At 45.7% G+C, this 24,377-nt stretch overlaps 1 protein-coding gene across 4 annotated transcripts; it reads right to left on the bottom strand.

Annotated features, from left to right (window-relative positions):
- Positions 1-679: 679 nt before the first annotated feature.
- On the bottom strand, positions 680-22,467 carry LOC133481260 (nardilysin-like). 4 transcript variants are annotated; one of them, XM_061780406.1, is made up of 31 exons: positions 22,310-22,467; positions 20,856-21,033; positions 19,912-20,173; positions 18,361-18,442; positions 16,973-17,126; positions 16,431-16,504; positions 16,237-16,332; positions 15,880-16,002; positions 15,521-15,578; positions 15,366-15,439; positions 14,183-14,252; positions 14,011-14,088; positions 13,800-13,920; positions 12,798-12,856; positions 12,665-12,719; positions 11,912-12,016; positions 11,527-11,650; positions 11,079-11,165; positions 10,860-10,979; positions 10,718-10,769; positions 6,703-6,853; positions 6,353-6,480; positions 5,471-5,633; positions 5,353-5,384; positions 3,788-3,926; positions 3,514-3,561; positions 3,054-3,106; positions 2,894-2,977; positions 1,643-1,850; positions 1,405-1,491; positions 680-975 (listed from the first exon to the last, which is right to left on the bottom strand). In XM_061780406.1, exons 2-31 carry the CDS (start codon positions 21,026-21,028, stop codon positions 769-771), a joined length of 3,267 nt encoding a protein of 1,088 aa, XP_061636390.1. In that variant the 5' UTR covers positions 21,029-21,033; positions 22,310-22,467; the 3' UTR covers positions 680-768. The 4 variants fall into 4 exon arrangements, with proteins under 4 accessions (XP_061636390.1, XP_061636391.1, XP_061636394.1 ...); XM_061780407.1 differs by lacking the exon at positions 22,310-22,467 and adding an exon at positions 22,164-22,303; XM_061780409.1 differs by lacking the exons at positions 680-975; positions 1,405-1,491 and having other exon boundaries at positions 1,712-1,850; positions 2,862-2,977.
- Positions 22,468-24,377: the final 1,910 nt, after the last annotated feature.

Raw genomic sequence — 24,377 nt, 5'->3', positions numbered from 1 at the left:
ATAATTTTGAAAATACTTTCTAGAAAAAAATATTCCCAGAAAGTCATTTATTAGTCAAAAAAGTTGTATTGTATAGAAATTATATTCCAGAAAAACTGACAACTCCAATATTTTTGGGATATTATAAGTTTCCCAAAATGTTAATTTGTGAGGAAAAAAAGCCCATATTGCTATCTAAGTTGTATTCACCCCTCCCCCCAAAGTTGTAGGTTGTATTTTTCTGGAGAAGTTGTACATTTCTGATAAAGTCGAATATTTCCAGAAAAAGACTTCCAAAGTCCATTTCCTAAAATGTATATTTTCTGGGGGAAAAAGGTTCTATATTTCAGTTGCTTATTTCCCCCAAAAAGTTACACAGTTTGTTTTTTTCCATAACCCCCCTGAGAAAAGTTGTGCGTGTATGTATATAGCGGAGAAACATTTTCTAGGAGTCATAGTTCCTAAAAAGTCATACATTTCCCCAAAACTAGCATCTCTCCTCAAAAAGGTGGCATATTTTTGAAAAAGTGACATTTGTCCAAAAGTTGCCTCATTTGGAAAAATGTTTTTCCGTGCGCGGCAGCGAGCGTGCGGCACCTGGCGGTCTCCCGGCGATGGATCGGCGGGCGGCGGGGGCGTCGAACGAGGAGAAAGGACGACGACGATGAAGGGTGACAGAAAAGAGCGGAGAACGCGGAGCTGCGCTGTTAAAAGACTTTAATGGTCTGCGTGACACGTCAGCAACAAGAATAAAAGCGACGAGGTACAGGGCGAAGACGAGAGCGCCGCCTAGCTGAGGATTTTGTGGTGGGGGTGCAGGGGGAGGCCGGAGGCGAAGGCTCGGATGTCGCCGACGGCCGTGGCGGCGTCCCTCAGGGCGGGCGAGGAGACGGCCAGGAGGCTCAGCGAGCTCACTTCGCCGTAGGAGGACGAGGCGCAGGCCAGGTCGCGGTCGGGTTCCGGCGGGTCGCCTTCCTCCGTGCCGAAGCCCACCACCTGACCGAGACGTGTCGATGTCAAACACACTGCAAAAACTCAAACGCAACCAAGACGAGATAGGAGCGCACAAATCCGGGCAAAATCTGCCTGCCAACACATTTGGAGCACTGATGCACCCAAATGAAATTTCTTGCGCTGGAAACCAAAACGCCAAAAGAGGGTCAATTGGCAAAATTGTTCAAATGGCATTTATGGGTTATGACTTTTCAAGTTCTTTTATTCATTTATAAAACACTTCATGGTTTTGGCCCCGGGGCAACAAGTATAGTATCTTGTAGTTTGTTCTTTTATTTGTTTTAATGCTGCAGTGTTTCCCCACCGGGGGGCGTCTAGCCGGAGCTTCTGTTGCTGACAGCCCCCCCCCCCCCCCCGATTGATTGAGTGATTGGTTTTCTTGCTGTTGGAGACGGAGGCGTGCGGTCTTACGTGCACGCTCAGCTTCCTGCCACCGTGGCGATGCTCCACGAACCAGGAGAGCAGATCCTCGCGGGTGAACCCTTTCAGCGCCGAGATCTGCGACAACACAAACCCTCTTCTTACCGGATCCTTTACAAAGTCGAGTCTTACATACACTTCGCTGTGTACGAGTACGGACGTTGTGTGAGGGCGAAAGCGCACGCGAATTCGTGCGATGACAGTAAAACGGATACCGAGCGTCGCTCACCTCCATGTTGAGTCTCTGGAAGAGGTATTGTTTGGTGAGCACCTCGAACCAGTTTCGGTCCACTTCCTCGCCGAGGTGAGCGTCCTCGCACTCTTTGAGCTTGACGAGCGCCGTCACCTGCGTCCCGAACGCCTCGTCGCTCAACGCCGACAGACGCTCGCCGAACGACTGCAGGAACTCCTCCACCTTGGACTCCACCAACTCCGTGCTGACGCCGCCCACGCGAGCGGGGAAGACGAAAACAACACTTCAAGTCCCACATTCCCCATACTTCTACAACAGGTCTTATTTCAGGAAAAAAAATACAATAAAATAAAACAACAACAAACGTATATTGAAAAAATGTCATCTCTTTCCAGAAAAAAAGGAAGTTCCCACCCCCGGAAAAGTTGAATATTTCAGAAAAAAAGTATATTATGGAAAGTTCTATTATACTGAGAAAAAGCCAAACACTTCCTCAAAATGTATATATTTTTGAAAAAATATACATCTTTCGGAAAAAAGGTCAGATACTTCGGAAAGAAAGTTGTACATTTCCAAACATAAATCTTTCTGAAAGAAAACTATGTATATTTTGGGAAGTCATACATTTCAGAAAAAGTTGGAAACTCCCCACCCCAAATTTATATTTTTGTTGAAAAAAAAACTTGAATATTCAAGAAGTCAGATATTTACATGAAGTGTACATTTTGGGAAAAATTTTGATCTATTCCAAGAAAAAAGTAGATCGACAAATTCATATTTTCAGGAAAAAAAAAAAAAAAGTCATTACATTTAAGGAAAAAAAATATTTTTCAGGGAAAAAGTTGGAAAGCTTTGAAAGTGAGCCGTTTCTGAATTTGTATTGCATATGTATTTTCTCCAAAAAGTCGTATACTTATAAAAAAATGCTGCATATTTCTGGAAGAATTCTAGATGTGAGAAACCAAATCATATATTTTCTAGAAAAATGTATATTTCAGAAAGTCACACATATTTGGAGAAAAAAATAGTATACGTTCCAGAAAAAAAGCAACAGTGTTTGAATCAAATGTTTTTTTGTTTTTGTGTGGAAAAAGTGCAATATTTTTGAGAACATCATATATATTATATTATATATATTTTCAAGATAAATCACATTTAAAAAAAAAAGCAGTATATTTGTTATTTCTTTCAAAAAAACCTCTGTATTTGAGAGAAAAAAGAAAAAGCCGTATATTTGGAAAGAAGTTGAACCCACCGGCGCCACCGCTGCGGGTCGGCGGCGTTCACCTGAATTTGCTGGCCTGCGTTTCCACGGTGACGGAGAAGCCCAGGACCCCCGAGGTGTTCCTGCAGGTGGGGTACACGTGGTACCTGCAAGACAAACCGACAACTCGAAAGGAGCTTCCGCCGGCGGGCACCGGGCGCGCCAATCCGCGAGCGGCCTCACCCCAGCGTCTCTTTAGTCCGGAGGAAGTCGAAGCACGGCTCCTCCATGTGCATCTGAGACACACGCACGCACACCATGATCTGTTATTTTCTTGGAGTAGGTATTTATATACTACAACAACAACAAAACAAGCGCCTATCGAGCAACACAAAATGGTGCCTCACACACAGCTATTTTCTACAATAATAATAATAATTTTTTAGTTGCACCTTTTGTTGTCTGTGTTATTTTTCAACTCCCTGTGTGTTCGTGGTTTTTTTTTTTTTTTTAATAAATTGGGTTACTTGCAGCACACACTCGGCCAACACGAATATGTTTTAAATATGTTTATAAAATAACCTCCCGCAGATTTAATCAGATCAATCTTTCAACACGTCAAGCATTGAATCCCTGATGAAATAAAACGGAACACCGTTTGATGGCCATCATATTAATCATAAGAATAAATAAAATAACTCACCACTAGCAGCTCCATCAGGGCGTGTTCACGCAGATTCTTCAGCCCTGACTGCAACACACACACACGCAAAGGAAAACCAGCGCACACACAAAAAACACACACGTACACACAAACAAAAGCACATCGATACTTTGAGAAGGCGTTCAGCGCACGTGGGCCACTTAAGGCAATTTAGAAGACGCAAGGAAGGAAGTGGAGCAATTATGATGGTTATTATTTATGAATCAATGACACGAGACAGCACTGATGTTGAAGGTAAAGAGTTGCGTGCGACCTGGTAGTAGACTGTAACCTCCGAGTTGGCGTCGCCCTTGTTGAGGGACTTGACCTTGCACAGGTGATGCCCGGCGGGCAGCTCCACCACCCGGAAGGACACGGGGACCTCTGCTGACAGAGGCCGGAAGCGCAGCCTCCTGCAGCCGCAGAAACGCCGACATACTTTACAAATAAAGTCGAGGTTCGTCCTTCGCGCCCCCTTACATACGATATACGAAAAATAGTTAGTTAAGAGTTGTGCGCCTCCTGTGTAGTACCACGTTATGCCACAACATGCCAGGCAGCGCCGAGCCCTACAGGAAGATATTCCGCATAATGAACACCAAGAGGCAGAGAAGGTCCCCTACTAAACTCTAGGAATGGTTTGTCTGCACACAGCAGAGAGAATATCTGAGTCACGTTGTAATCTCCATTTGTGTGTGTTGCTGCTCCGTGTTTGCTAGCAGATTTGCGAAGCTGTGGGATTACTGTAACATCTACGCTCATTCCCGTTAGCACATCTACGCCCTCTCTTATTATAATTTAGCATTAAGCTAACAAACGTGATATGGTTTTGCAGTGCAAATATACAATGTTTTATTGTCTTTTGTTTTCTGGCTCAGTTTTATAATAAACTTCAACTGGGAGTGACCAATAAAGAGCTTGAAGCAAGCACACTTTGTCCCATTGAAAGAAGCGCGCGAGCCGGACGGTCTTCTTTCCGTTTCCTCAAAAGTGACAAAATCCGCATAGCAGAGACCAAAATATTGATCTGATTATTTTTATATATTTTACAACTCCATGCATGCACAGGATTCCAAAAATATGTGCATGTGAGGTGCAGGTATGATCCACTGTAAATAGTAGCATGTATGACGCTGAAAGCGCGTGTGCCTTTGAAGGCAGAGCTGGCTTGTTGAGTGCCATGGACGTGAGTGAATGACCAGCTGCTAAGCGGTTTTAGCGTTAGCCACCGTGTACGTAGAGTGACGGTGTACCAACGTGCTTGTGGTTTCTGTATTTTGTTACCTTTGTTCAATAAAGCGATTGAAAGAGCACCAGCAGCTGTTTCCATTGCCCTCTATCCTAACCACCTGTTATGGATGAAAATTGGTTCTAACCCGCGGTGGAGGCCTATGCTAAATTTGTAACAATGTTTAACGCACCATACAGGTACAGTTGTGTCATTTTATACAGTTGTACTTTGCACATGAGCACATTAATATTATGTTATTACGTGTGAAATGGTCCCAATCTTTGGAGGTTCTCTCTTCGACGCATTCTTTCCTCCTGGCTCGCGCTTAATGCTACGTCAGTCTGCAGAAACCGAACCCGCAAAAAGTGAACTGTGATATAGTGCGGAATGACTGTAATTTGAAAAGCCTGTTTTAACGAGTTTAAATGCGTTTCAGGCATGTTGGAGGGTAAAACTACTAAAAACGGTTTGATATGATCACTCTATAGGGTGGATTTTCTCCTATTGTGGGTTTTGGGTCTGGAAGGAATCTCCTGCGATAAATGGGAGTTGCCTGTATCCCCCACTTGTGGGGAAAAACAAACACCAAAAGAGAAGCATGGACTCACTCAGTGAAGTAGTGTAGGAACACCTTGGACTCCTGTTGCAGGAAACGAGTCCAGTTAGACATCGCAACACAACAGCAACAAGCTAGCGCGTAGTCAAGTGGAGGAAAGAGCATCTGACCGCGCCGGTGAAGTTGCCCTGCACCAGCCCCTCCACGTAGAGCTCCGCCTTCAGCTCGCCGACGAACGTCAACAGGTCCCCGAGGGTCAAGCCCGCCACCACGGCCCGGTACTTCTGAATCAGCGACCAGCGGCTGCGCTCCAGGATCAACAGACGCACGTCCCTGCGCACGACAATTGCCAAATCCCATTTTGAGCTCTATTGTACGTCCGTGCGCAGTGTCACAAATTCTACGTTTACGGCACGTGAAACAAGTCCCAAAGCTCACGTAAACAAGTGCACTTACCTTCGCGGCTGACCACTTCCTTCTGTACCGAAGAATTACAGGCTAACTCAAAAGTATAAAACCAGGAGTGCAACTACCAATTATTTTAATAATGGATTGATCTGTGGATTATGCTTTCAATTAATAGACGGATCAGATAAAAAAAATGGTTTTAAAAAAAAAAAAAACGTTATTTTTTGTCAAAATATTATTTCCAATTGAAAAAAAAGAAACAGATTTTAATTCAGTTACTGGTTTTGTCTGAAAATGGGCAAGAATGTTGATTGTTTTCAAAAGTAAAACCAGATTCAGACACAAAGCTAATTGGTCTGCTTTCATGGAGCACGACAGAAATCACAGAATATTTACTGTTGAGAGGCTGAAATCCGTAGAGTTGGACAATTTTACGCTAAACAATTAATAAATGATCAAAATAGCAAATCGATTAGTTGTCAATTCAAAAGCTGTTGCAAGTCTATATCTAAGCTGATTATTTTCACTCGTATTACCTAAAAAAAAAAAAAAAAGAAGAACATCCAGACTTTCAATGTTAAGGCGAGCAATTGCCGCCCACCTCCAGCAGAGTTTTACAACACCGGCAGAAAGTCGAGACGTACTTGCCCAGACGGTCCGGCTTGATGAGGATGTTGAAGTAGGCCTTCTTCAGCTGCTCCGAAAACATGCCGAACACGCCCGCGTCCGAGCTGAAGGCCGCGATGTGCTCCACCACCAGCTTCAGCAGCAGCTGCACGCAGGTGGGCGGTTGGGGGTGGAGAGAGTGAGCGACAGAAAGTAGGACGGAGGTAGGGAGAGAGATTGGAAAGAAAGGGACAAAGTGAAGAAGGGAGGAAGGACTCCTCACGACACAAACGATCGACTTTAACGCCAAGTCGGAGCACCAGCGTGTGCACGCTCACAGGCGACTTGTGGTGCGTGCGTGCGTGCATGTGTGTGTGCATGCTCTCACGGGTAGCTTGTGGTTGAAGCCCCTGAGCCTGACGAGCAGGCCGTGCTCGCCGGCCACCAGTTTGTACTCGAGCTGCGCCACGTCGGCCTCGTACGCCGGCTCGGCCAGGTTGTGCGCCAGGATGTTGACGAACAGGTCGAAAAGCACCAGACTCCACAAGAAGAAACGAGGAAAAAAAAAAAAAAGTCATCATAAAATGTCGGCACATCACCAGTGGCGCAAAGCGGACGTGTCAGCGGAGTGGACTTTTCAACGTCTGGAGTGTCCACAATTGCAGCAATCCGCCCGTTTCTGAAAATGCGCCAGTCGGCGAACCCTTCTGCCCCACCGTGATGTCACAGTGGGGTTAATTAACATAATGACTTCACAGCTAGACTGCGCCAAGGCCAGACTGAAAAAAATCACTTTGACTCCGAAGCACATGTAGAAGCCAAAAGGTAAGCAAAGCTGCAGTGATATAGCGTGGGCTAACAGTGCTGCTAGCATTAGCTTGTGATAATAAACTTATGCAATGAACTTGTTTTAGCAACCAAAACCCCTAAATTGAAAAAAATCTCGAAATAAGGCCACGTTCACACTGCAGGGAATGAATGATGCCCGATCTGGATTGTTTTGTTCAATCTGATCTTCCTATGCAGTTGTTCACATGACAAAAACAAATGCGGCTTCTATTGTGGACGCCACACGCCTGCGCACAAATCCGGACGTCACATTGTGCATGCGCACAACTGCGAGCCGGCCCCTCGCAGAGGCCTCCTCATGACGCGATTTCGAGGATTTTGTGCAACCGAAGCAAACGTTTCCTTCTATTTCTCAGTTCTAAAGCATCTTCCTCTCGCCACGGATTCTTTTCTGCTGCTTTGCCCACCGTTGCCGCTTTGTGGCTTGTCAGTTTTGTCAAACAATTGTGACATTTGTCGCCTTTTGATGACATGAGTAGGATCCGCGCCCCGTGAGCGTCCACACTGCACTCATGTCAGAAACTTATCCGATTTATATCCATATATGAAAGACGCCTTGATCGGATATGAAAAAAATAATCTGATTTGTACTATTCACACTGACAAGAATCTGACACGTCGCATTGGACAAAAAAAATAACAATAATAATAATAATCTGAATTGACCTGCAGTGTGAACATAGCCTAAGTGAGGCCCCCCTCCTCAAAATGTTTACCACTCCCTCAATTAATAATTGAAATATTAACTCATTCCCTGCCAATGCCGTCCAAAGACGTCATTCAGAATCCATCTATTCCCTGCCAATGCCGTGTAAAGACGTCAATGGCGTTTTTTAACGGGGATTGGTGGGTGAGGGTCTTGTGCAGTTTACGTGTGATCGTCGAGCCTCTGGCTAACTGCAATGAGGATTGGCACCCTGTAGAGGGCGACAATGCCTTGAGGTAAACGTCCCTCCTTCAGAGGAAGAAGAAGGAGGGGGTGGGCCGGCAGGGTCCAAGAGGCAATGAGAGAAGGCAAACATAATGGCAGAAAAGACTAAATGAAAATAAACCGAACTAAAAAGCTTTCGGTACAGCCTTATATCATGCGGGGGAATAAAGGATGACGCGCGCCAAGCCAGAATGACGCTCCGAGCGATCGCTTTGTAGCAAAGCTATCGCGCAAAATGCCGGGCCAAATGGCGACATCCTCGACCGCTTGCCAGCTGATCGTCTGCCGACCAGGATTTGAGTAAATGGGATCCGGAATCGTCAGATGAGTGAACTGCCTCTGGATCCCCTGGAAGCAGCCGAGCTTCATTCGGAGCTTCCTCCGGATGATAATCGAGACGGAGGTAACTCGTTTGCAGCTCGCGTTTGCTACATTTAGCGAGCAAACACGCTCCTTCAATCCTTGTTACATAAAAACATAATTTAGTTCACATTACAATGTAACGTCTGTTACCAGTACTGATTCGAATTTTCCATGTCGTCCATCTTGCAGGAATTCAACACCCGCGAATCGAACGTCCTTCACGATTGCGACAGAGAAAAGTAATGTTTTGTTTTTTTTTACTCTTGCAAAACATGTCATCAATAAAGCGTATTCTCTAGTAATGGAATGTATTTTTTAAAACTTACAGGTTATGCATCCAGCAGACGTTCGACTCCCATTCCAGTACGCAGTGCAGATAAAAAAGTTAATTGAAAGCTTTTTTTTTTTTTCCTCCACGTCAGCAATTTCAACATGTATTTTTTAGTAATAGTTATGGATACAAACTCTGCACAGATATTCCATGACACCTTGAAAAATGAGTGAAATTGCTCAAAATGCCTGGCAGTCGAGGGGTTCCCTGCTCAGGAAACGGCTGGCAGTGAATGAGTTCAAAATTCCCGAAGCTACATTCCCAAAACACCTCATACCATTTCCCAAACTAATATTACCCTTAAGAATAAGCGGCTTACAGACAATTTAATTTTTTAAAAAACGCACCTGAGGTGCTTTGCAGCCCATACAAATACCATTCGCCAAACAGCCAGCACTTTGGCGCCATCTTGTGGCATCACACCAAATGCACAGATGGGCATGAAAAGAAGGTTAGAAAGTGACTAGCTGAGCTGAAATTTGTGAATGGTGAATTGAAAATGGCCGGCACGGTGTACGACTGGTTAGCACATCTGCCTCACAGTTCTAGGGACCGGGGTTCAAATCCCAGCCCCGCCTGTGCGGCGTTTGCATCTTCTCCCCGTGCCTGCGTGGCTTTTCTCCGGGCACTCCGCTTTCCTCCCACATCCCTAAAACATGCATTCATTGAAGACTCTAAATTGCCCGTAGGTGTGAATGTGAGGGCGAACGGTTGTTTGTTTCTATGTGCCCTGCGATTGGCTGGCGACCAGTTCAGGGTGTACCCCGCCTCCCGCCCGAGGATAGCTGGGATAGGCTCCAGCACGCCCGCGACCCGCGTGAGGATAAGCGGCAAAAGAAAATGGATGGATGGATGGATGGCTGAATTGCAAATGGACGGCGAGGTTGACCGCAGCTATTTTTGGCCATGCTGAAGAAAATGCTGACTTTAAACGCACTTTAACTGACAAGTTTGAATTGTTGGTGATCATGAAGCCAAATGCCATTAATCAGCTCCAGGCCCCAAAAACTAAATTGGTACATCTGTTTAATGATGGAAAATAGCACTGTATTCTATAAAAAAGTTAAAACAGGATTAAAGAGAATCTAAAGTAATAAACTGGTTTAGGGCAGCAACTGATGATTACTTTAATCATCGATTAATCTGTCTTTTTTTATTTGTTTTTATATTAATCGATGATTCGGATAAAAAAAAAACAAAAAATGTTGTCCCTTTACTAAAAATTATTTCAAATTGCCAGTGCAGAAAATGTATAAACATAAATTGATTCTAATTCAGTTCCTGCTTTAGTCCAGAAAATCTGTCAGAAAATCTGCAAAAATGTTGATCGTTGTTTTCCAAAGTAAAAGCAGATTCTTGCTAATTTCTTATTTTTAAAAAAATACAAAGATAATTGTCTGCATTTATGGAGGACGACAGGCTGAAATTTCCAAATATTTGGACAATTTTAAGTTAAACAAGGTTGCTAAACGATTCATCGATTATCAAAATAGTTGTCGATTTATTTGATCAATAAGTTGTCGATTAATCGATGGCTGCACCTCTAAACTGTTTTCATAATGTCTCAAACTGTGAAAACTGTCCTATTTGTGTTGGATGTGTGCCTTCAAGGGGCGTGGCCTCGTGACTGAAATCAGGAGCTCCACCCAATCGGGTTGGTTTGCGTGGCAGCGTGTGAGCGCGAGTTGTGGCTTACAGCAGCTCATTTTGGATGTGTGCGTTCGACTGTCTGTCCCGTTTAATAACGGTGACGGTGGCTCTCCTTGCCTATATCGCAGGGCATCACACTACTTTAATAGCTCCATTTTTTTTGCCCCACTTCACTCGAACATCGGCTTATCCGAAGTTCAATTAAAAAAAAAAAAAAAAAAAAACTGCTCAATGAAGGCAGCACCGTCATCATTGACACATGCGTCGGCTCTTTCTTACTTCTCAGGACTCTTCTGAATCATCGGAGAGATCAAGTGGAAGCGAATATACGCTGGAGAAAAATAAAAATAAATAAATACATGTTTAAAAATCAACATGAGACTGGCAGGGTGTGTCCACTAGGTAGCGCTGTTGCATTCACCTTTGGGGATCTTGAACTTGGTGTCCTTCTTGTACCAGAGACAACCTCGCTCGTCGTCCCAGATCTTGACGGGAAACTCCGTGTCGGGACAGTCGGACGGCCTCAACGTGAAATCGGACGCTAAGGAGGGAAAAATGAACAATATTTCATGACAAATAACAACAACAGTGTATTTGTCGTCAGATAATGTAAACATTGTTTTGTTTTCCCCTGACAGACCGATGAACTTGTTCTCAGCAGGAAGGTGGAGTTCAGGGTTGACTTCCAAGTCCGACGCCCAGCGTTGAGCCCACTCGGCCGGGATGTCTGGTGACGCAAAGCAAACGCGTCTGTGAATTCTCAACGCAATGAAGACACAAACCTGCAAAAGGCTCCAGTAAAACATGCACATACACTGTGTGTGTGTGTGTGTGTGTGTGTGTATACTCATTTGTTTGTGGGTGTTGGTGCATGTTTGCGTGTGTATGTTTAAATGTGTGTCTGTATGCGATGAGGTTGCATTCCATTATTCACGTGTGTGTGTGCGCGCATACGGGTCTGTGTGTTTGTGCACAAGCGTGTTTGTGTGCATATGGGCGCATGTTTTTGTGTTAGTGAGTGTATGCGCAATTGTGTGCGTTTGTGTGTTATGCGTGCGTGTGGTTTGGTGTGTGCGCACGCGTCATACCTTCCACGCTGTAAGAGGTGCCAAACCATTTCTCCCTGATCTGGCAGTGGCCTTCGTGTTCTGGGGAGAGCAGCAGCAGGTTGGCCCTGGCGGGAGTCAGCGAGGACAGAGCGCCACCGATCACCTGATGGCGAACACACGTGCGCCACCACACGCACACCAAAACACACGGGGCACACGGCCACACATGAACACGCGCTCACAAACGTAAGATCAATCAACCGAGCTACATACGATCATTTTAATATGTCAAATGTGTGTTTTAAGGTGCTCAGGCTCCACCCCCAAGCATATTCAGCCGATCAGAGATGAGGGCTTGTCAAAAGGGGGACCAAAAAAAAAAAAAAAAAAAGTTAACCAAGAGCGAGTTAGTGAGGTGCTTGACCTCGGGGTCGAAGTGAAACATGAGCTGGTCCCCGGTCAGGAAGTCCTCTTTGGGAAAGAGATGCATGTTCTCGCAGATGTTCTCCACAAACTCGATGGGGTCCGTCTGCGGGGAGACGACAAAGCGGTCAGCGCCGGCGTTTGCCGCCAGGAGAGTCGATCGGCCGTTTTGTCGCGCAAAAATCCCCATTATGGCTCATTTTGCTCAAGAACAGGAAAGACTTTTGAACTTTTGACTTTTTTGACTGTTTTGCGGAGATGCTCATGACATTTTTGAAGACATCGGATTTTTCTCCTATTGCTTAATTTGCATCTTAGTATCTTTTTTGGCATCTTTTCTCAATGTCACTCAAGGCGTCTTTAGCGTGAACGCCACTGGAGAGAGCCTCACGATGTTGCAATGCACCAGAGGGATCTGTGATGAGGAAGCCATTTTGCATTCACACAATTGCGGACAGCAAAAAAAAAATGCTGCTATTTCTCAGACGCAAATGAATTTGTCAATGTGTCTCAACTATTGCGTGTCTTTGCCGTTATCACGTAGACAAGACAACAACAGTGTAATTACTGCGATGTGCCGAAATGAAAGTTGAGTTGCGTTCACTGCCACCATATAGCTGGAAAAACTCTGAACTTAAGTCAGGTCACTCGTATGTCAAGGCACCCGCGTGCGGTGATTAGTGAGGAGGGAAGGAAAAAAGGATTTCCGACGCAGCCTAGGTTCTTGCATGTTAGCATGCTAGCGGCCCTCTACCTGCTCCTGATAGTGGAACTCGTTATCTTCTATCTTCTGGATTTCCTCGTAGATCCTGAAGAGGAGAGCACAGCGTTTTCACCGTGCGCGTGTGTCTGTGTGTGTGTGTGTGTGTGTATGTTTTCAACCTGACCTCTGCTGAGGGCCGAGAGTCTGTAGCATCTTCAGGTACTGGAACACCAAGTGGACCACCTGCTCACAGGACATAGGATAGTTCAAACATGATTTATGATGGGACCATTTTCTCACTAAATATACTTCCAAAGGCGCTATTGACCTGAAATTTTCACCAGCTGTTGGGGAACAACCCAAGTAATCCATACATACACAGAAAGTAGAACAAATAAGATCAGAAATTAAGTGGTGTAAAAATGTGACATGGCACAGGGAAAAAGTATTGAACGCATGACGAAAGGGGGGTGCAAAAAGGCACGGAAAGCCAAGACAACACCTAAAATCGATCAATAATCAAACAGCAATCCACCCCCTTGTCAGTGCAAATGAATATCAACTAGTTCAGTCCTAATTGATGGCCTACAAAAGGGTCTCATTGCCAAGGTGTGAGTCAAGACACACCTCATGATGGGGAAGAGCAAAGAGCTGTCTGAAGACCATCGCAAACAAATTGTTGCAAAACGTAACGATGGCATTGGTTAAATGAATGTTCCAGCGTGCACGGTTGGGGCCACAATACGGAAGTGGAACGCCAATCGTACCAGCATAAATTTGTCTCCATCGGGTGCTCTTTGCAAGATTTCTGACAGAGGCGTGCAAAGAATCATCAGAGGAGTTGACCAAGAGCCAAGGAGCACTTGTGGAAAGCTTCAAAAAGACCTGGAATTAGCAAGTACTCAACTGGATGCCATAATGCACACCACGTTGGGAGAAGAAATGGCACTGCCCATCACCCTAAAAACACCATACCCTTCCCTCAATTGCTCAGTCATTCACAAGCAAAGATGGGGTGAGGTTCACCTCTTTGTGAACAAGTGCCTGAGAAAATAGTCCAACAGTTTTAGGACAATGTTCCTCAACGTACAATTCAAATCCCGGCCCCGCCTGTGTGGAGTTTGCATTTTTGGGAAGGATTTCCTACGTTCCCACTTTTCGGTTAGATGCGCGGCGGCAAGTTGACCTGGTAGAAGTTGCGGAAGCCCTCGTCGGTGAGGGTGATGGAGACGGAAAAGACGGAGTAGGTGGTGTTCTGGTCGAAGCCCGTCTCGCTGTTCCCCCCGAACAGAGCCAGAGCCCAGCATCTGAACACACGCGCGAGAGACGTGTACATGAGTCACGCCAGCCCTTACGCGTCACCGCGACGACGACGACGGACGGACGGACGGCCTCACTTCCTCCGCAGCAGAGACAGGATGCTGCCGCTGCCCTCGTGTCCGATCAGCCAGGAGATGTAGTGGAGAGGCTTCACTCTGACGCCACGCCACACCACAACACACCACACGTGATAAGCGCAACCTCGACACAACTGCGCATCTCTGTCCTCGCGCGTGCGCTCAAAGTCACCTGTAGTGCTTCCCCTGGGGGGGCAGGGCCCAGCTGACGGTCAGCGCGTGCACCTTCCGCACAGGAACCACTGCAACGCGCACGCACAGAGGAAAAAAAAAAAGGTTTTGTTTCTATTTTAAGAAGCTGGATACTTTCTCGAAGCAAGTTGAACATTTTTCGAAAAAAATTTAGCTATCACAAAAGTCATATTTTTTAATTGTGGAACAACTCCAGAAAACATCCAATGTTTCGAGGGGAAGTTGCATATTTGCCCAAATTTTCTACAGAACGAGTTGCGTGTTTTCTACGGTCTTGTAATTTCCAGAAACAAAAGAGCAATATTTTCTTGAAAAGTATTTTTCAAGAAACGCTGATATTTTCAAGGAGAAACTTGTAAAAATACAACTTTTTATCTTGTAAATACACAAGACAAAGTCACAAACTGTATATGTTGCATATTTAATATATTAAAATATTTCTGAAAAAGGTGTACATTTTACGGAAAAAGTTTGTTTCCAAGAAACAATAATCTAACTTTTGGAGAGAACCTTTTCTAATCTCCTTTTTGGGAAAAAGTCATCTATTTTCAAAAAAGGCGCCTACTTTTTAGAAACAAGGTGTATATTTCCCCCCAAAAAAGCCAGGTTTTCTAGAAAAGCTGCTGATTAAAAAAAAGGTGTGTGTGTGTGTGTGTGTATATATATATATATATATATATATATATATATATATTTAAAAGTCCAATATTTTCTTTTAAAAAAAAAAAAAAAAAGTCCAATATCTAGAAAATGTGTGTATTTCCCCAAAGTCGTATATTTTCTGGAAAAAAGTTGTACATTTTCTAAAAACTTCATTTTTAAAGTTGTATATTTACAAGAGAAAGCCATATATTTACATGAGTCATATTTCCTAGAGAAAGTTGTACGTTTCTGTAAAAAGTAATATTTCTGTGCATATTTGAAAAAAAAAAAAAAGTTGTACATTTTCTAGTTTTATGTTTCCACGAAAGGCTACAATTCTAAAAGGAAAACAAAACTTTTTCCAGATATCATATTTCCCTCAAATGCCGCCTATTTTCGAGATAAAAAGTCCTATTTCCGAAAAAGCCATGTTATCTTCTGGAAAAAAGGGAATTGTATTTATTATTATTTTGTAAAGTTGTATATTTGAGAGAAAAAAGTCGAGCGAGTCTTTTTCGTACCTCTGTAGAGTTTGTTGAAGGCCGGCGTGTCGAACGGCCTCGGCAGGTGAGAAAAGTCCACCGCTGGTTCCGCGCTGAAACGGCAACGACGACAACTAGCAGACGCAATCTTGCCTCGGGTGACGACGACGACGACGACGGCGCGACCGTCTTACTTATTGGGGATGTGGACGAAGATCTCTCGGACCCACTGCTCCAGAGTGACCAGAGTCTCTGAACAAGAACGAGAAGGAGGAGGAGGATGAGGATAAGAAGAACGAGAAGAGGAGGGAGAAGGAGAAAAAGGAGGAGAAAGAAATAGAGGAAACGAAGGAGGAGGACGATGAGGACAAGAAGAGGAAGAAGGAAAATGAGTAGGATAAGAAGTGGAAGTAGGAGGAGGAAAAGTAGGAGAGGACCAGAAAAGATGAAAAGGAGGGGAAAGAAGATGAGGAAAAAAGGAGGATAAGACAGGATGAGGAGGAGAAGAAGAGTGAAGGAAGGAAGTGACGTTTGTGTTGTGCCGGTGTCCAACCTTTGGACTGCACGGCGAGCGTCATGTAGTGAGCCGAGTAAAAGCGCCTCCAGAATTGTCGCAGCCGCCGGTACGTGTCGATCCCTCGCTCCCGGGGCTCGTGTTTTAACGTCTGAGCGTTTCCTGGCGTCACGGCGGCAGACAAAAACAAACGTGAAGACCGCACGGCCGCTCGTCGCACACTCTTTTCATTTGTATTGGCGTGCGGCGGAATCCCATTTGCGGTGTCCTGCATGACTTTTGAAAAATCTTTTCAGTCACATTCGCCAAGTGTGTCTCAATTTTAGAAAACAAGGCCTTCATTTCGGAAACATGTAGCTTAGCAAAGCGAGCTAGACGGCGGCGCTCGTCGCCCACCCCAGCAGAACTTGCTCATGGGATGTCCCGGCACGGCCAGGCCGCCGAACAGCATCTCCTTGCGATGCGAGTCGGAAGGCCTCGCCAGCTGGTACTCTGACGGGGCGAACAGAGAAAAAAAAAAAAGAATCTCTCGTGAGGAAGGCGAGGGCCGGCCGGCGGCAGCGACGTGCCGGGCGCGCGCGGCGTCTTACCGCTGTCCACCGCCTCCACCTCTCGGTCCACCGCGTCCTTGATCATCAGCGGACAGATGAAGAACTGCGCCCACCTGTGACACGCAGACCGGTCGCAAACTCACATCAACTCCTTCATTTGCTAACTAACTTGCAAAGTCGTTAACAAAAACAATGTAACTCACAAACTCATGAACTAATTCATTTACTCGCAAACAACCTTATTCACTAACAAACTGACTAACTTGTGAACTAATTTACGAACTCACTCAAAACTAGTGAACTCGCCAACAAGCTGACGAACTTGAACTTACTCATGAACTAGTTTGCTAACTCACAAACTATCTTAATTAACTCACAAACTAACTTGTGAACTAATACATTTGCAAACTCACTAACAAGCTGCACAAACTCAAACTCATGATTAATTTACGAACTAACTCGCAAACCAACTCTCGCAAAAAAAAAAAAAAATTAAATAAATTTTTTTTTTAAAAAACCTGGCAAACTACCAAACTCATTGATTGGCCAAGGAAGCGTGTGTGCGTGCGTGCGTGCGTGACCTGTCCAGAGCCTCCCTGAAGTGTTTCTTCTGCACGTCGAACTGGAAGACGGTCCTCTCGCAGTCGGTGGAGGCGTTGTCGCTGCCGCCGTGCTTCTTGAGGAAGGCGTCGAAGCCGTTCTCCGCCGGGTACTTCTCGCTTCCCATGAACACCACTGAGCCACGCGGTTGTTCCCATGGCAACGACACATTTGTTCATTGGTGTGGGTGTCATCGTCTAGCCACAGCTTTTACACTCGGGGTGGGGCGATATGGCCTTCACATAAAATTGCAGAACGTTTTCAACAAAATCACCATTCTAATTGTTTGTCCCCCCCCGCCCCCCCCCTTCGCTTACAGAAAAAGAAAATGACATTATTCTAAATACGTTTTTCTGGCTATTTTTTTTCCCCGCGCAAAAAGAAAAAAAAATGCATCGAGTTCCACAGAATGAATTGAAATGAGTATTTTCCCTTTACAGATAATGTGGTAATAAGGGCTTCCTTTTGCCACTTTTGTCAAAAACCGATAAGTGAACACAATCCTTGAGAAATTAACATTTTAAATGTTCAACAAAGTAACGTCACAAAACGAGTTATCAACTTATTATTATGATGATGAACTTCGAAACGGGCAGCATGCCTTGGCCATGTTGACCTTGAGCGCCTTCCGCAGGTTCCCTCTCTTGTCATGCGGAACAAAATATGAAATGTGAAAAGGATTTCGCTCATGTGGTCAGAAATTCAAGAAAACCATAGCCGCCCGGAAATAAATAAATCAATCATCCCGATCAATACATTCGAATGACTCGATAAAAATCGATAAAAGTCTGTCTAATTTTTTTCGATTAATTGATTTAAAAAAAATAGATTTTCTTCACCCCTTTGCTCAAAATCAGGACATTATTTCAAACTGACAGTTAATTGATGAGGATTTAGAAAAGAAAATGTACAAAATAAATAAATAATTACAAATAATCGGCCGAAATGTTGATCGTTTTCCAAAGTAAAAGCGGCTGTTTGCAAATGTCTTCAATTTCAATTCAACACAAACCGTCTGCCTACATTGACGACGACAAAAATCAGAGGACATTTACTGTTGAGAGGCAAAAATCTAAGGATTTGGACAATTGTGAGTTAAACAAGGTCTCGAAAGGATTACGCCGTGACCCAAATAGTTAAATCAATCGATCAATTTCACAATCCATTAATTGTTGCACCTCTAGTCAGAGGTTTGAATCCAGATCTGATCTACATCAGGCACGTCGCCGTTGGAGAGTCATGTGATCCGCGTTGTCGCGCTGACTGGGACCTGCGGACTTTTTTCATTCATCTCTCAAGCCGGATGAAACGTTCGAGCCTCGGCGGAGGACGTCGTTCGGTCGGATCGGTCGACTCGATCGGGACTTACTGTGCTCCAGGAAGTGGGCGAGACCCGGGAGTTCGTCGGGATCGCTGAAGCTGCCGACGCCGACGCACAGGGCGGCTGCGGCCTGGACACGCACACACAAACGCGCACACTTTGACGAGGAGATGTGCAAACTTGTTGCACTGAGGAAAGGAAAATGGCAGGAGGAGGAGGAGGAGGAGGAGGAGGAGTGCCACATCACCTTGTCTTTGTGAAAAATGCTCAAACTAATCCAACAGTGCTGGAGGAGGTCAACACGGAGCTTTGTGTTCTTGGTGACGAACAAAAACTTAAAAGTACTCAAAACGGATTTACATATTTGAATGTCAAAAAAGTGTGTGTTTACCATTCATTTATCTTTTCTCATTTCAATTTCTTATCACATCCAACTGCAAGAAATGTTAAATAAAAAGTAGTGCGATGTATTGTAACCATCAGGTTTTTTTCCCCTAAAATTTCATTTTAAAAAAAATAATCCAGTACAAATTTGTATGGAACGATTTTATTTTTAAAATAATTTCAAATAAATTTTTGGGGCAGTAGGCATTGCTAGCTAGCTAGCTAACAACATGTCGGGGGAACTCATGCCCAATGCAGAAGTGCATCACTGTGCCCCGTTTTTGCCATACTCAAAAATTCAGGAGAACCCAAATGGTGAAAAACTAAGCGTGCATCTCCACAATTCACTACTACATAGTTGCCAGTCTTTTCAGCAATGATTTTCAATCATAAAAGGATCTTCTCTTCATGTACAGCGGCACCGCAATAAAATGGATTATCGGATAAAACGGACCGTCGGGACCGAACAACGTGTCCAAAATTAGCTTCCATTTGTCACTTCAACTGCCGCTGACAAAGTCTGTTAGTTCCACAACTGGCCGCTGTTGTTTACTGGCGCAATGAGGCCGAGACTGGCAGACACGTGTTTCCGCATCATAGATAGCCCCTATGACTAGATCCAACTAACAGACGTGCCTGCGTGGTGGCCATGTTGAATGTGGCAACATTTCCAGGTGGCTTCATCTATTATTGTAGCATAGCTAGCATAGCACTCCGCGCCACCGAGAGAGCTCACGTGGCTGGCTGCCGTGTTAACGTTAAGAGGAATACGACACACACAAGTCTCTGGAGTCTGGAACGTGCGATTTTTTTGCTCGAGTAACAACAGATGCAACTCGGAAGCACACAAATTCTTCGCGGCTCATGAAAGCGACTCGCCTATGACGAGTACGTAGACAGTGTCTACCAAACGCACACCGGCAGTAACTTTGGATACATTTAGAAACTTTGCAAGCTTTTTGATATTTATTTCCGATAACTTTGCACTGCACTGGGTGTTTTAGGCCACAAAGTACAAAATATGACTTTTTGTACTGTGCGATTATATGGGTGCATATGGCCCCCCCCCCCCCCCCCAAAAAAAAGGGCTTCAATGTAGCGGTCAATCAGCTGTAACGCCCTTATTAGTCCGTTCTATCGAGGTGCCACTGGATTTAGAAACGAATCTCTTGATTCGCTGCAGGCCAATGAAAATGTCAGTCAGTGTCCTCCCACCTGCTTTTCAGCGCTCTTCTTCTTCTTCTTGCCCGCGCTGTCCTCATCCTCATCTTCAAAGTCGCTGTCCTGCTCTTCCTCTTCATCGTCCTCGTCGTCCTCCTCTGACCCCTCGCCCGAATCCGCCTCGTCGTCGTCGTCGTCCTCGTCGTCCCGGTCCGGGTCCCGTTCCGGGCCGGCGTCGCCTCCATCGGTCTTCCCGTCTGCGGCGCTCAAGTCGGAGATGAGCAGCGCTCTGAGGCCGTTGCTCAGCTGGATGTACCTGCACGGATCGTCACGAAACCACGTCAAGGTGACTTCTGAAGTTCCCCTGCGTGGAAAATTGCCACCTCTGCCTCATTTCTTGGCAGTGGTGGCAATTCATATGTTCCAAGCCCTCCGCAATAAGTGCAACTTTGCACTAAAGAGAGACCAGAATAAAAAGCTTTTAAAATTATATTTAGTTTTACCCCTCCCACGTTATAAACAGATTTAACTATTTTAAAACACACAAATGTATTCAACTACACATTAGCGCCTGCTCTCACTCCCTCGCTGTCAAGAAATGGGAGACTATTATATAACATCACTTTGAGGTCATGAAAAGAAGACTGCATGCTTGCCCATAAGAGGCACAGCGTGCTTGCTTCAAGATGTTTTTGTCACTCCTAGTTGAAGTTGACTGGAAAACTGACACAGAAAACAAAACCGACTTAAACATTGTATACTTGAACACCAAACTATATAATAATTCAAATCCACTGTGCTTAATGCTGGCACATAATGCGATTTTGGGCAAAATCTTTTGTTGTGCGGCTGTCGGCTGTTCTGTTCATCCTGGAAAAGCCCAAAAACCGACGAAGCGCGATATTGCGGCGGTTCACTTGTAATACTTCACATAAAACGGGTTTGAGCCAGCAGGGGGCGACAGACTGAATTTGAGGCTGCAAGTACACCGCTCCCACCTGTATTTCTTGGGGTCACTGGGCGACTTGACGATCTCCGGGTCTCCCTGCTCCTCGACGGCGTCCCCCTGGGTGTCGACGTCCCGCGCGGGCGGCGGCGGTTCGCCCTGGTCCGGAGAGCACGCCGGACCCGAAGCGTTGCCGGCGCCGACGGACTTGTTGGTCTGAGGCATGACGACTTCTCGGCGGGACAACAAGCAACGTTAGCAACATTGACGTCGACGGCGTTCACGGCGACGCAACATCGTCTTCGCTGTTGATGGTCAAGGCCAGCAAGGCCCTCTCTGCTGGCCTCGACACGAGCACGGGCCCTGAACTACATTTACAAGCTAAACTCTCATTTTGTTACTTGAAATTGCATTTATTTACTCGCAAAAGTCTATCGGTTTCTCTCGGTTGCACTGCTTCTAGTACGTGGATGTTAGATTTGCTAGAACTCTCGAACGTGGACTTAGTATAAAAGTGTCGATTTCATTTCCAAAAACACCTCGGTTTGATCATCAGGGTGTCCAGAAAAGGCCCCTCTGACGGCTACTTCTGTTTGAGCCACTTTTGTATCCGCTTTGTCCATATTTGGCAAAGACCGGCCCCTCTCCTCTGATTGGTTGCCTCCGTGTCGAAGAGCCACTTGCGTTTGTTACATCGACAGAGCTGGCTCGGGAACGGAGATCTTCACTAGTGACATAGATAAACTGGACAAATTCCAATGAGTTGATGTCAGGCCTCGTCTGGAACTCAGGAATGCATGGACCCTTTGAATTCATATTTCGTGGTTACCGAGGCACCACGGAGACAAGATTACCTCCCAAATACAGTACTAGAAAAAGTCGGTTTACGGGAGAATGAATAAATGCTTATCTCATCGAGCGCCAAATGTGACTGGTTAAAGAAACGGTCCATTTGCAAGTATAGCTTAAAATAGACGGGCCCTGGGCAGATTAGGTCTGCATGGCAACAAACAGAGGCTGAAATCTGATTGGGAGAAAATATCTAACGTCCACATTACACGTACTGGCAGCGGTGCAGCCAAGAGAAAGGAATACAGGTCGACTGCTGGGAAACAAGTCGTGCAATTTAATGGACAAAAGATTTGGTCCTGTTAATTTAGGTCCGCGTTTCAGAGGGCCTTGCCGGCCCTGCTCGTGCACCACTGGCTGCAACTTATTACACAGTATTAGCCGCTGAAGGAATTGCGAGGGTTGCCGCGTGCTGCGACAACATGGAAGGAGAAGCAAAAGGAGGTCAAGACATGAATTAAGACGTGCCGCAGGACCAGCCGGCTGCGAGCCGTAGCGTCCAGACACTCACCAGCCACGGCTAGCTTAACTCCTCCACACTCCGAACCTCAGTGCGGGTTCGGGGGTTTGGGGGTTTGGGGGTTCGGAAGCCAGGCAGCCCGGCAGACAGGCAGAAACCTCGAATGTCACTAGAAGAAGAGTTCGACGGCCACTTACGTGCGATTGTTTCAGCTTGAGCGGATTTGACACGAGCGAAGCAGCGACTTCAAGACAGCGTCGAGCCTCATTGGGCAGACAAAACAAAGTCGTGATTGGCTGACAGCCCACGAGTCACGCAGAGCGTGACCTGATTGGTCACAATCCTGACGTAATCCCGTTCTTCTTCGTCGTCTTTCCTTCTTCTTCTACGTTTTGAGGAACGTCAGTGACAGGAATAACCATAGATATGAAAGCGTAGCTCCGCCAGCGCAATGAAGCAGTCTGGCGAACTGACGTGAGTACATGGCGGCCATGTTGGGAAGGTCGATGTTCCCACAGAGGGCAATGCATGGACACTGCAATTCAAGTCGGAACTCGCTTATTCCTCAATCGATTTTGATGAGGGCAGAATTAAATAATGTAAATCACGCACTTCAACTGGAAACAAAAAAGTGGGGGAGCAGGGGGAGTTAGCTGCTCTGGATGGTTTCTAGTGATGGCGAGACGAAGCTTGATGAAGCATCGCGACACTCGAGCCATGGGTCGGAGTGACGATTCATGTCTCGCGCACGAAAGCGCCCGGCGGCCACGTGCACGATCACAGGCGGCTGCATCTTTAGCACATACACGATGTGCGGCCTTGCATTTTTTGCGGCTTCCAAAACAAGGTTTGACCTCGTGCCATTTCCCCACCGCAAGTGCCAAATAGATTCTTTTTCAACGTATTCTGTTCCTCATCACGGGTATGGCAGCTTGTATAATGTCACTTTGGGGAAATGAAGAGGGCAGAGGATTTTGAAAGCGCTTGTTTAGACGTAAGAGCTTAGCGTGAAGTGATTGATTGATTGAAGAGCAAGATTTTTAAATTGGGGCGCAGTCGTTTCTCCTCTCCCAGTCAGGTGAGATTTGGTTTGACCTTGCTTTCTGTGAACACAATACATACTTTCCCCGTGAATAAAGTCAGAAACGGTGGCAAATGGCGTTTTTGCCTCAATGATATTTGGGGTTCGCGCTCGGGCGAGCGCCGTGGAGCGCATCGGAGCGGCCCGCGGCGGCCTCTCCTCTTTGCGAGGGAGCGGAGGCGAGCGGGCTCTACCGTCCGAGCTACGTCCAAACTGCTGGCGACGCTCTCCGAACTCGATTAGACCGCAACTCTCTATAAAGCACGCCGCCATTTTGAATGGAGCCGCTAAAATGCATGCATCTTCCCTCTAAACGACACAAAATGATTTTGACGAGTGTCGCAAAGAAAAACGTAAATAAAAGTCATCTAAATTGACAGATTTTAAATCTTTATTTATCACAATCTGTATTGAAAATATTCACTTGACATGAAAACAGACATAAAATAACACACGGGGAGTCAGGGGGAGCTTTTATACAAACAGGAATGAAGAGCATAAAACAACAGTTTTGACTGCTCTTTTGTTTTTAGAGTTAAATATGATATGTTTTTAGAGTTAAATATGATCTCATATATCGTCTGGTTTTATTCTCAGTAATAAAAAAAAAAAAAAGTTTGTGGATGACTGCAATTGCATTTATGAATATCACATTTCCCCAAAATAATGATTCCATGTCCAGTTATTTTTTGGGCCAGTAATGCCACCGTTTACCCTGCGTGATCGGAGCCGCTTCTCCTCACGCGGGTGGCGGGCGTGCCGGAGCCCACCCCGGCTATCTTCGGGCGAGCGGCGGGGTACGCCCTCAACTGGTCGCCAGCCAATCGCAGGGCACATAGAAACAAACGACCATTGGAGTCCTCAATCAAGCTAGCACGCGTGTTTTTGGGACGTGGGAGGAAAGCGGCGTGGGCCCGGAGAAAAGAACACGCGGGCCCGGCCGGGGAGAACACGCAAACTCCGCACAACCCGCAAGCGCAGAACTGCGAGGCAGATGCGCTAACCGGTCGCCCGCCCTGCGCAATGTTCTACGAAATTACCCGATGACATCGTCACGCAATGGAAACGTCACTTAGCAACTCCCAGCCCGCCGTAAACGAGCTGGCAGCACTGATGACTTTGCGTTTTTCAGGTCAGCAACAAATTTGCACGATACGAATGTGTTAAATCAGACAATACGATAC

This window comes from Phyllopteryx taeniolatus, chromosome 7, assembly GCF_024500385.1.
Source record: "Phyllopteryx taeniolatus isolate TA_2022b chromosome 7, UOR_Ptae_1.2, whole genome shotgun sequence".
NCBI classification, from domain to species: Eukaryota; Metazoa; Chordata; class Actinopteri; order Syngnathiformes; family Syngnathidae; genus Phyllopteryx; species Phyllopteryx taeniolatus.
This window is presented reverse-complemented; position numbering and strand designations above follow the sequence as displayed.

What these genes read in the sequence shown, in the direction of transcription:
- LOC133481260 (XM_061780406.1), bottom strand. Translation starts at nt 21,028, where the DNA reads ATGCCTCAGACCAACAAGTCCGTCGGCGCCGGCAACGCTTCGGGTCCG. An exon ending in GCTTCAACCACAAGCTACCC is followed by an intron (nt 6,481 to 6,702) that starts GTGAGAGCATGC and finishes ACCTGCGTGCAG; the next exon opens with CTGCTGCTGAAGCTGGTGGT. An exon ending in CCCTGATGGAGCTGCTAGTG is followed by an intron (nt 3,107 to 3,513) that starts GTGAGTTATTTT and finishes CGTGTGTCTCAG; the next exon opens with ATGCACATGGAGGAGCCGTG.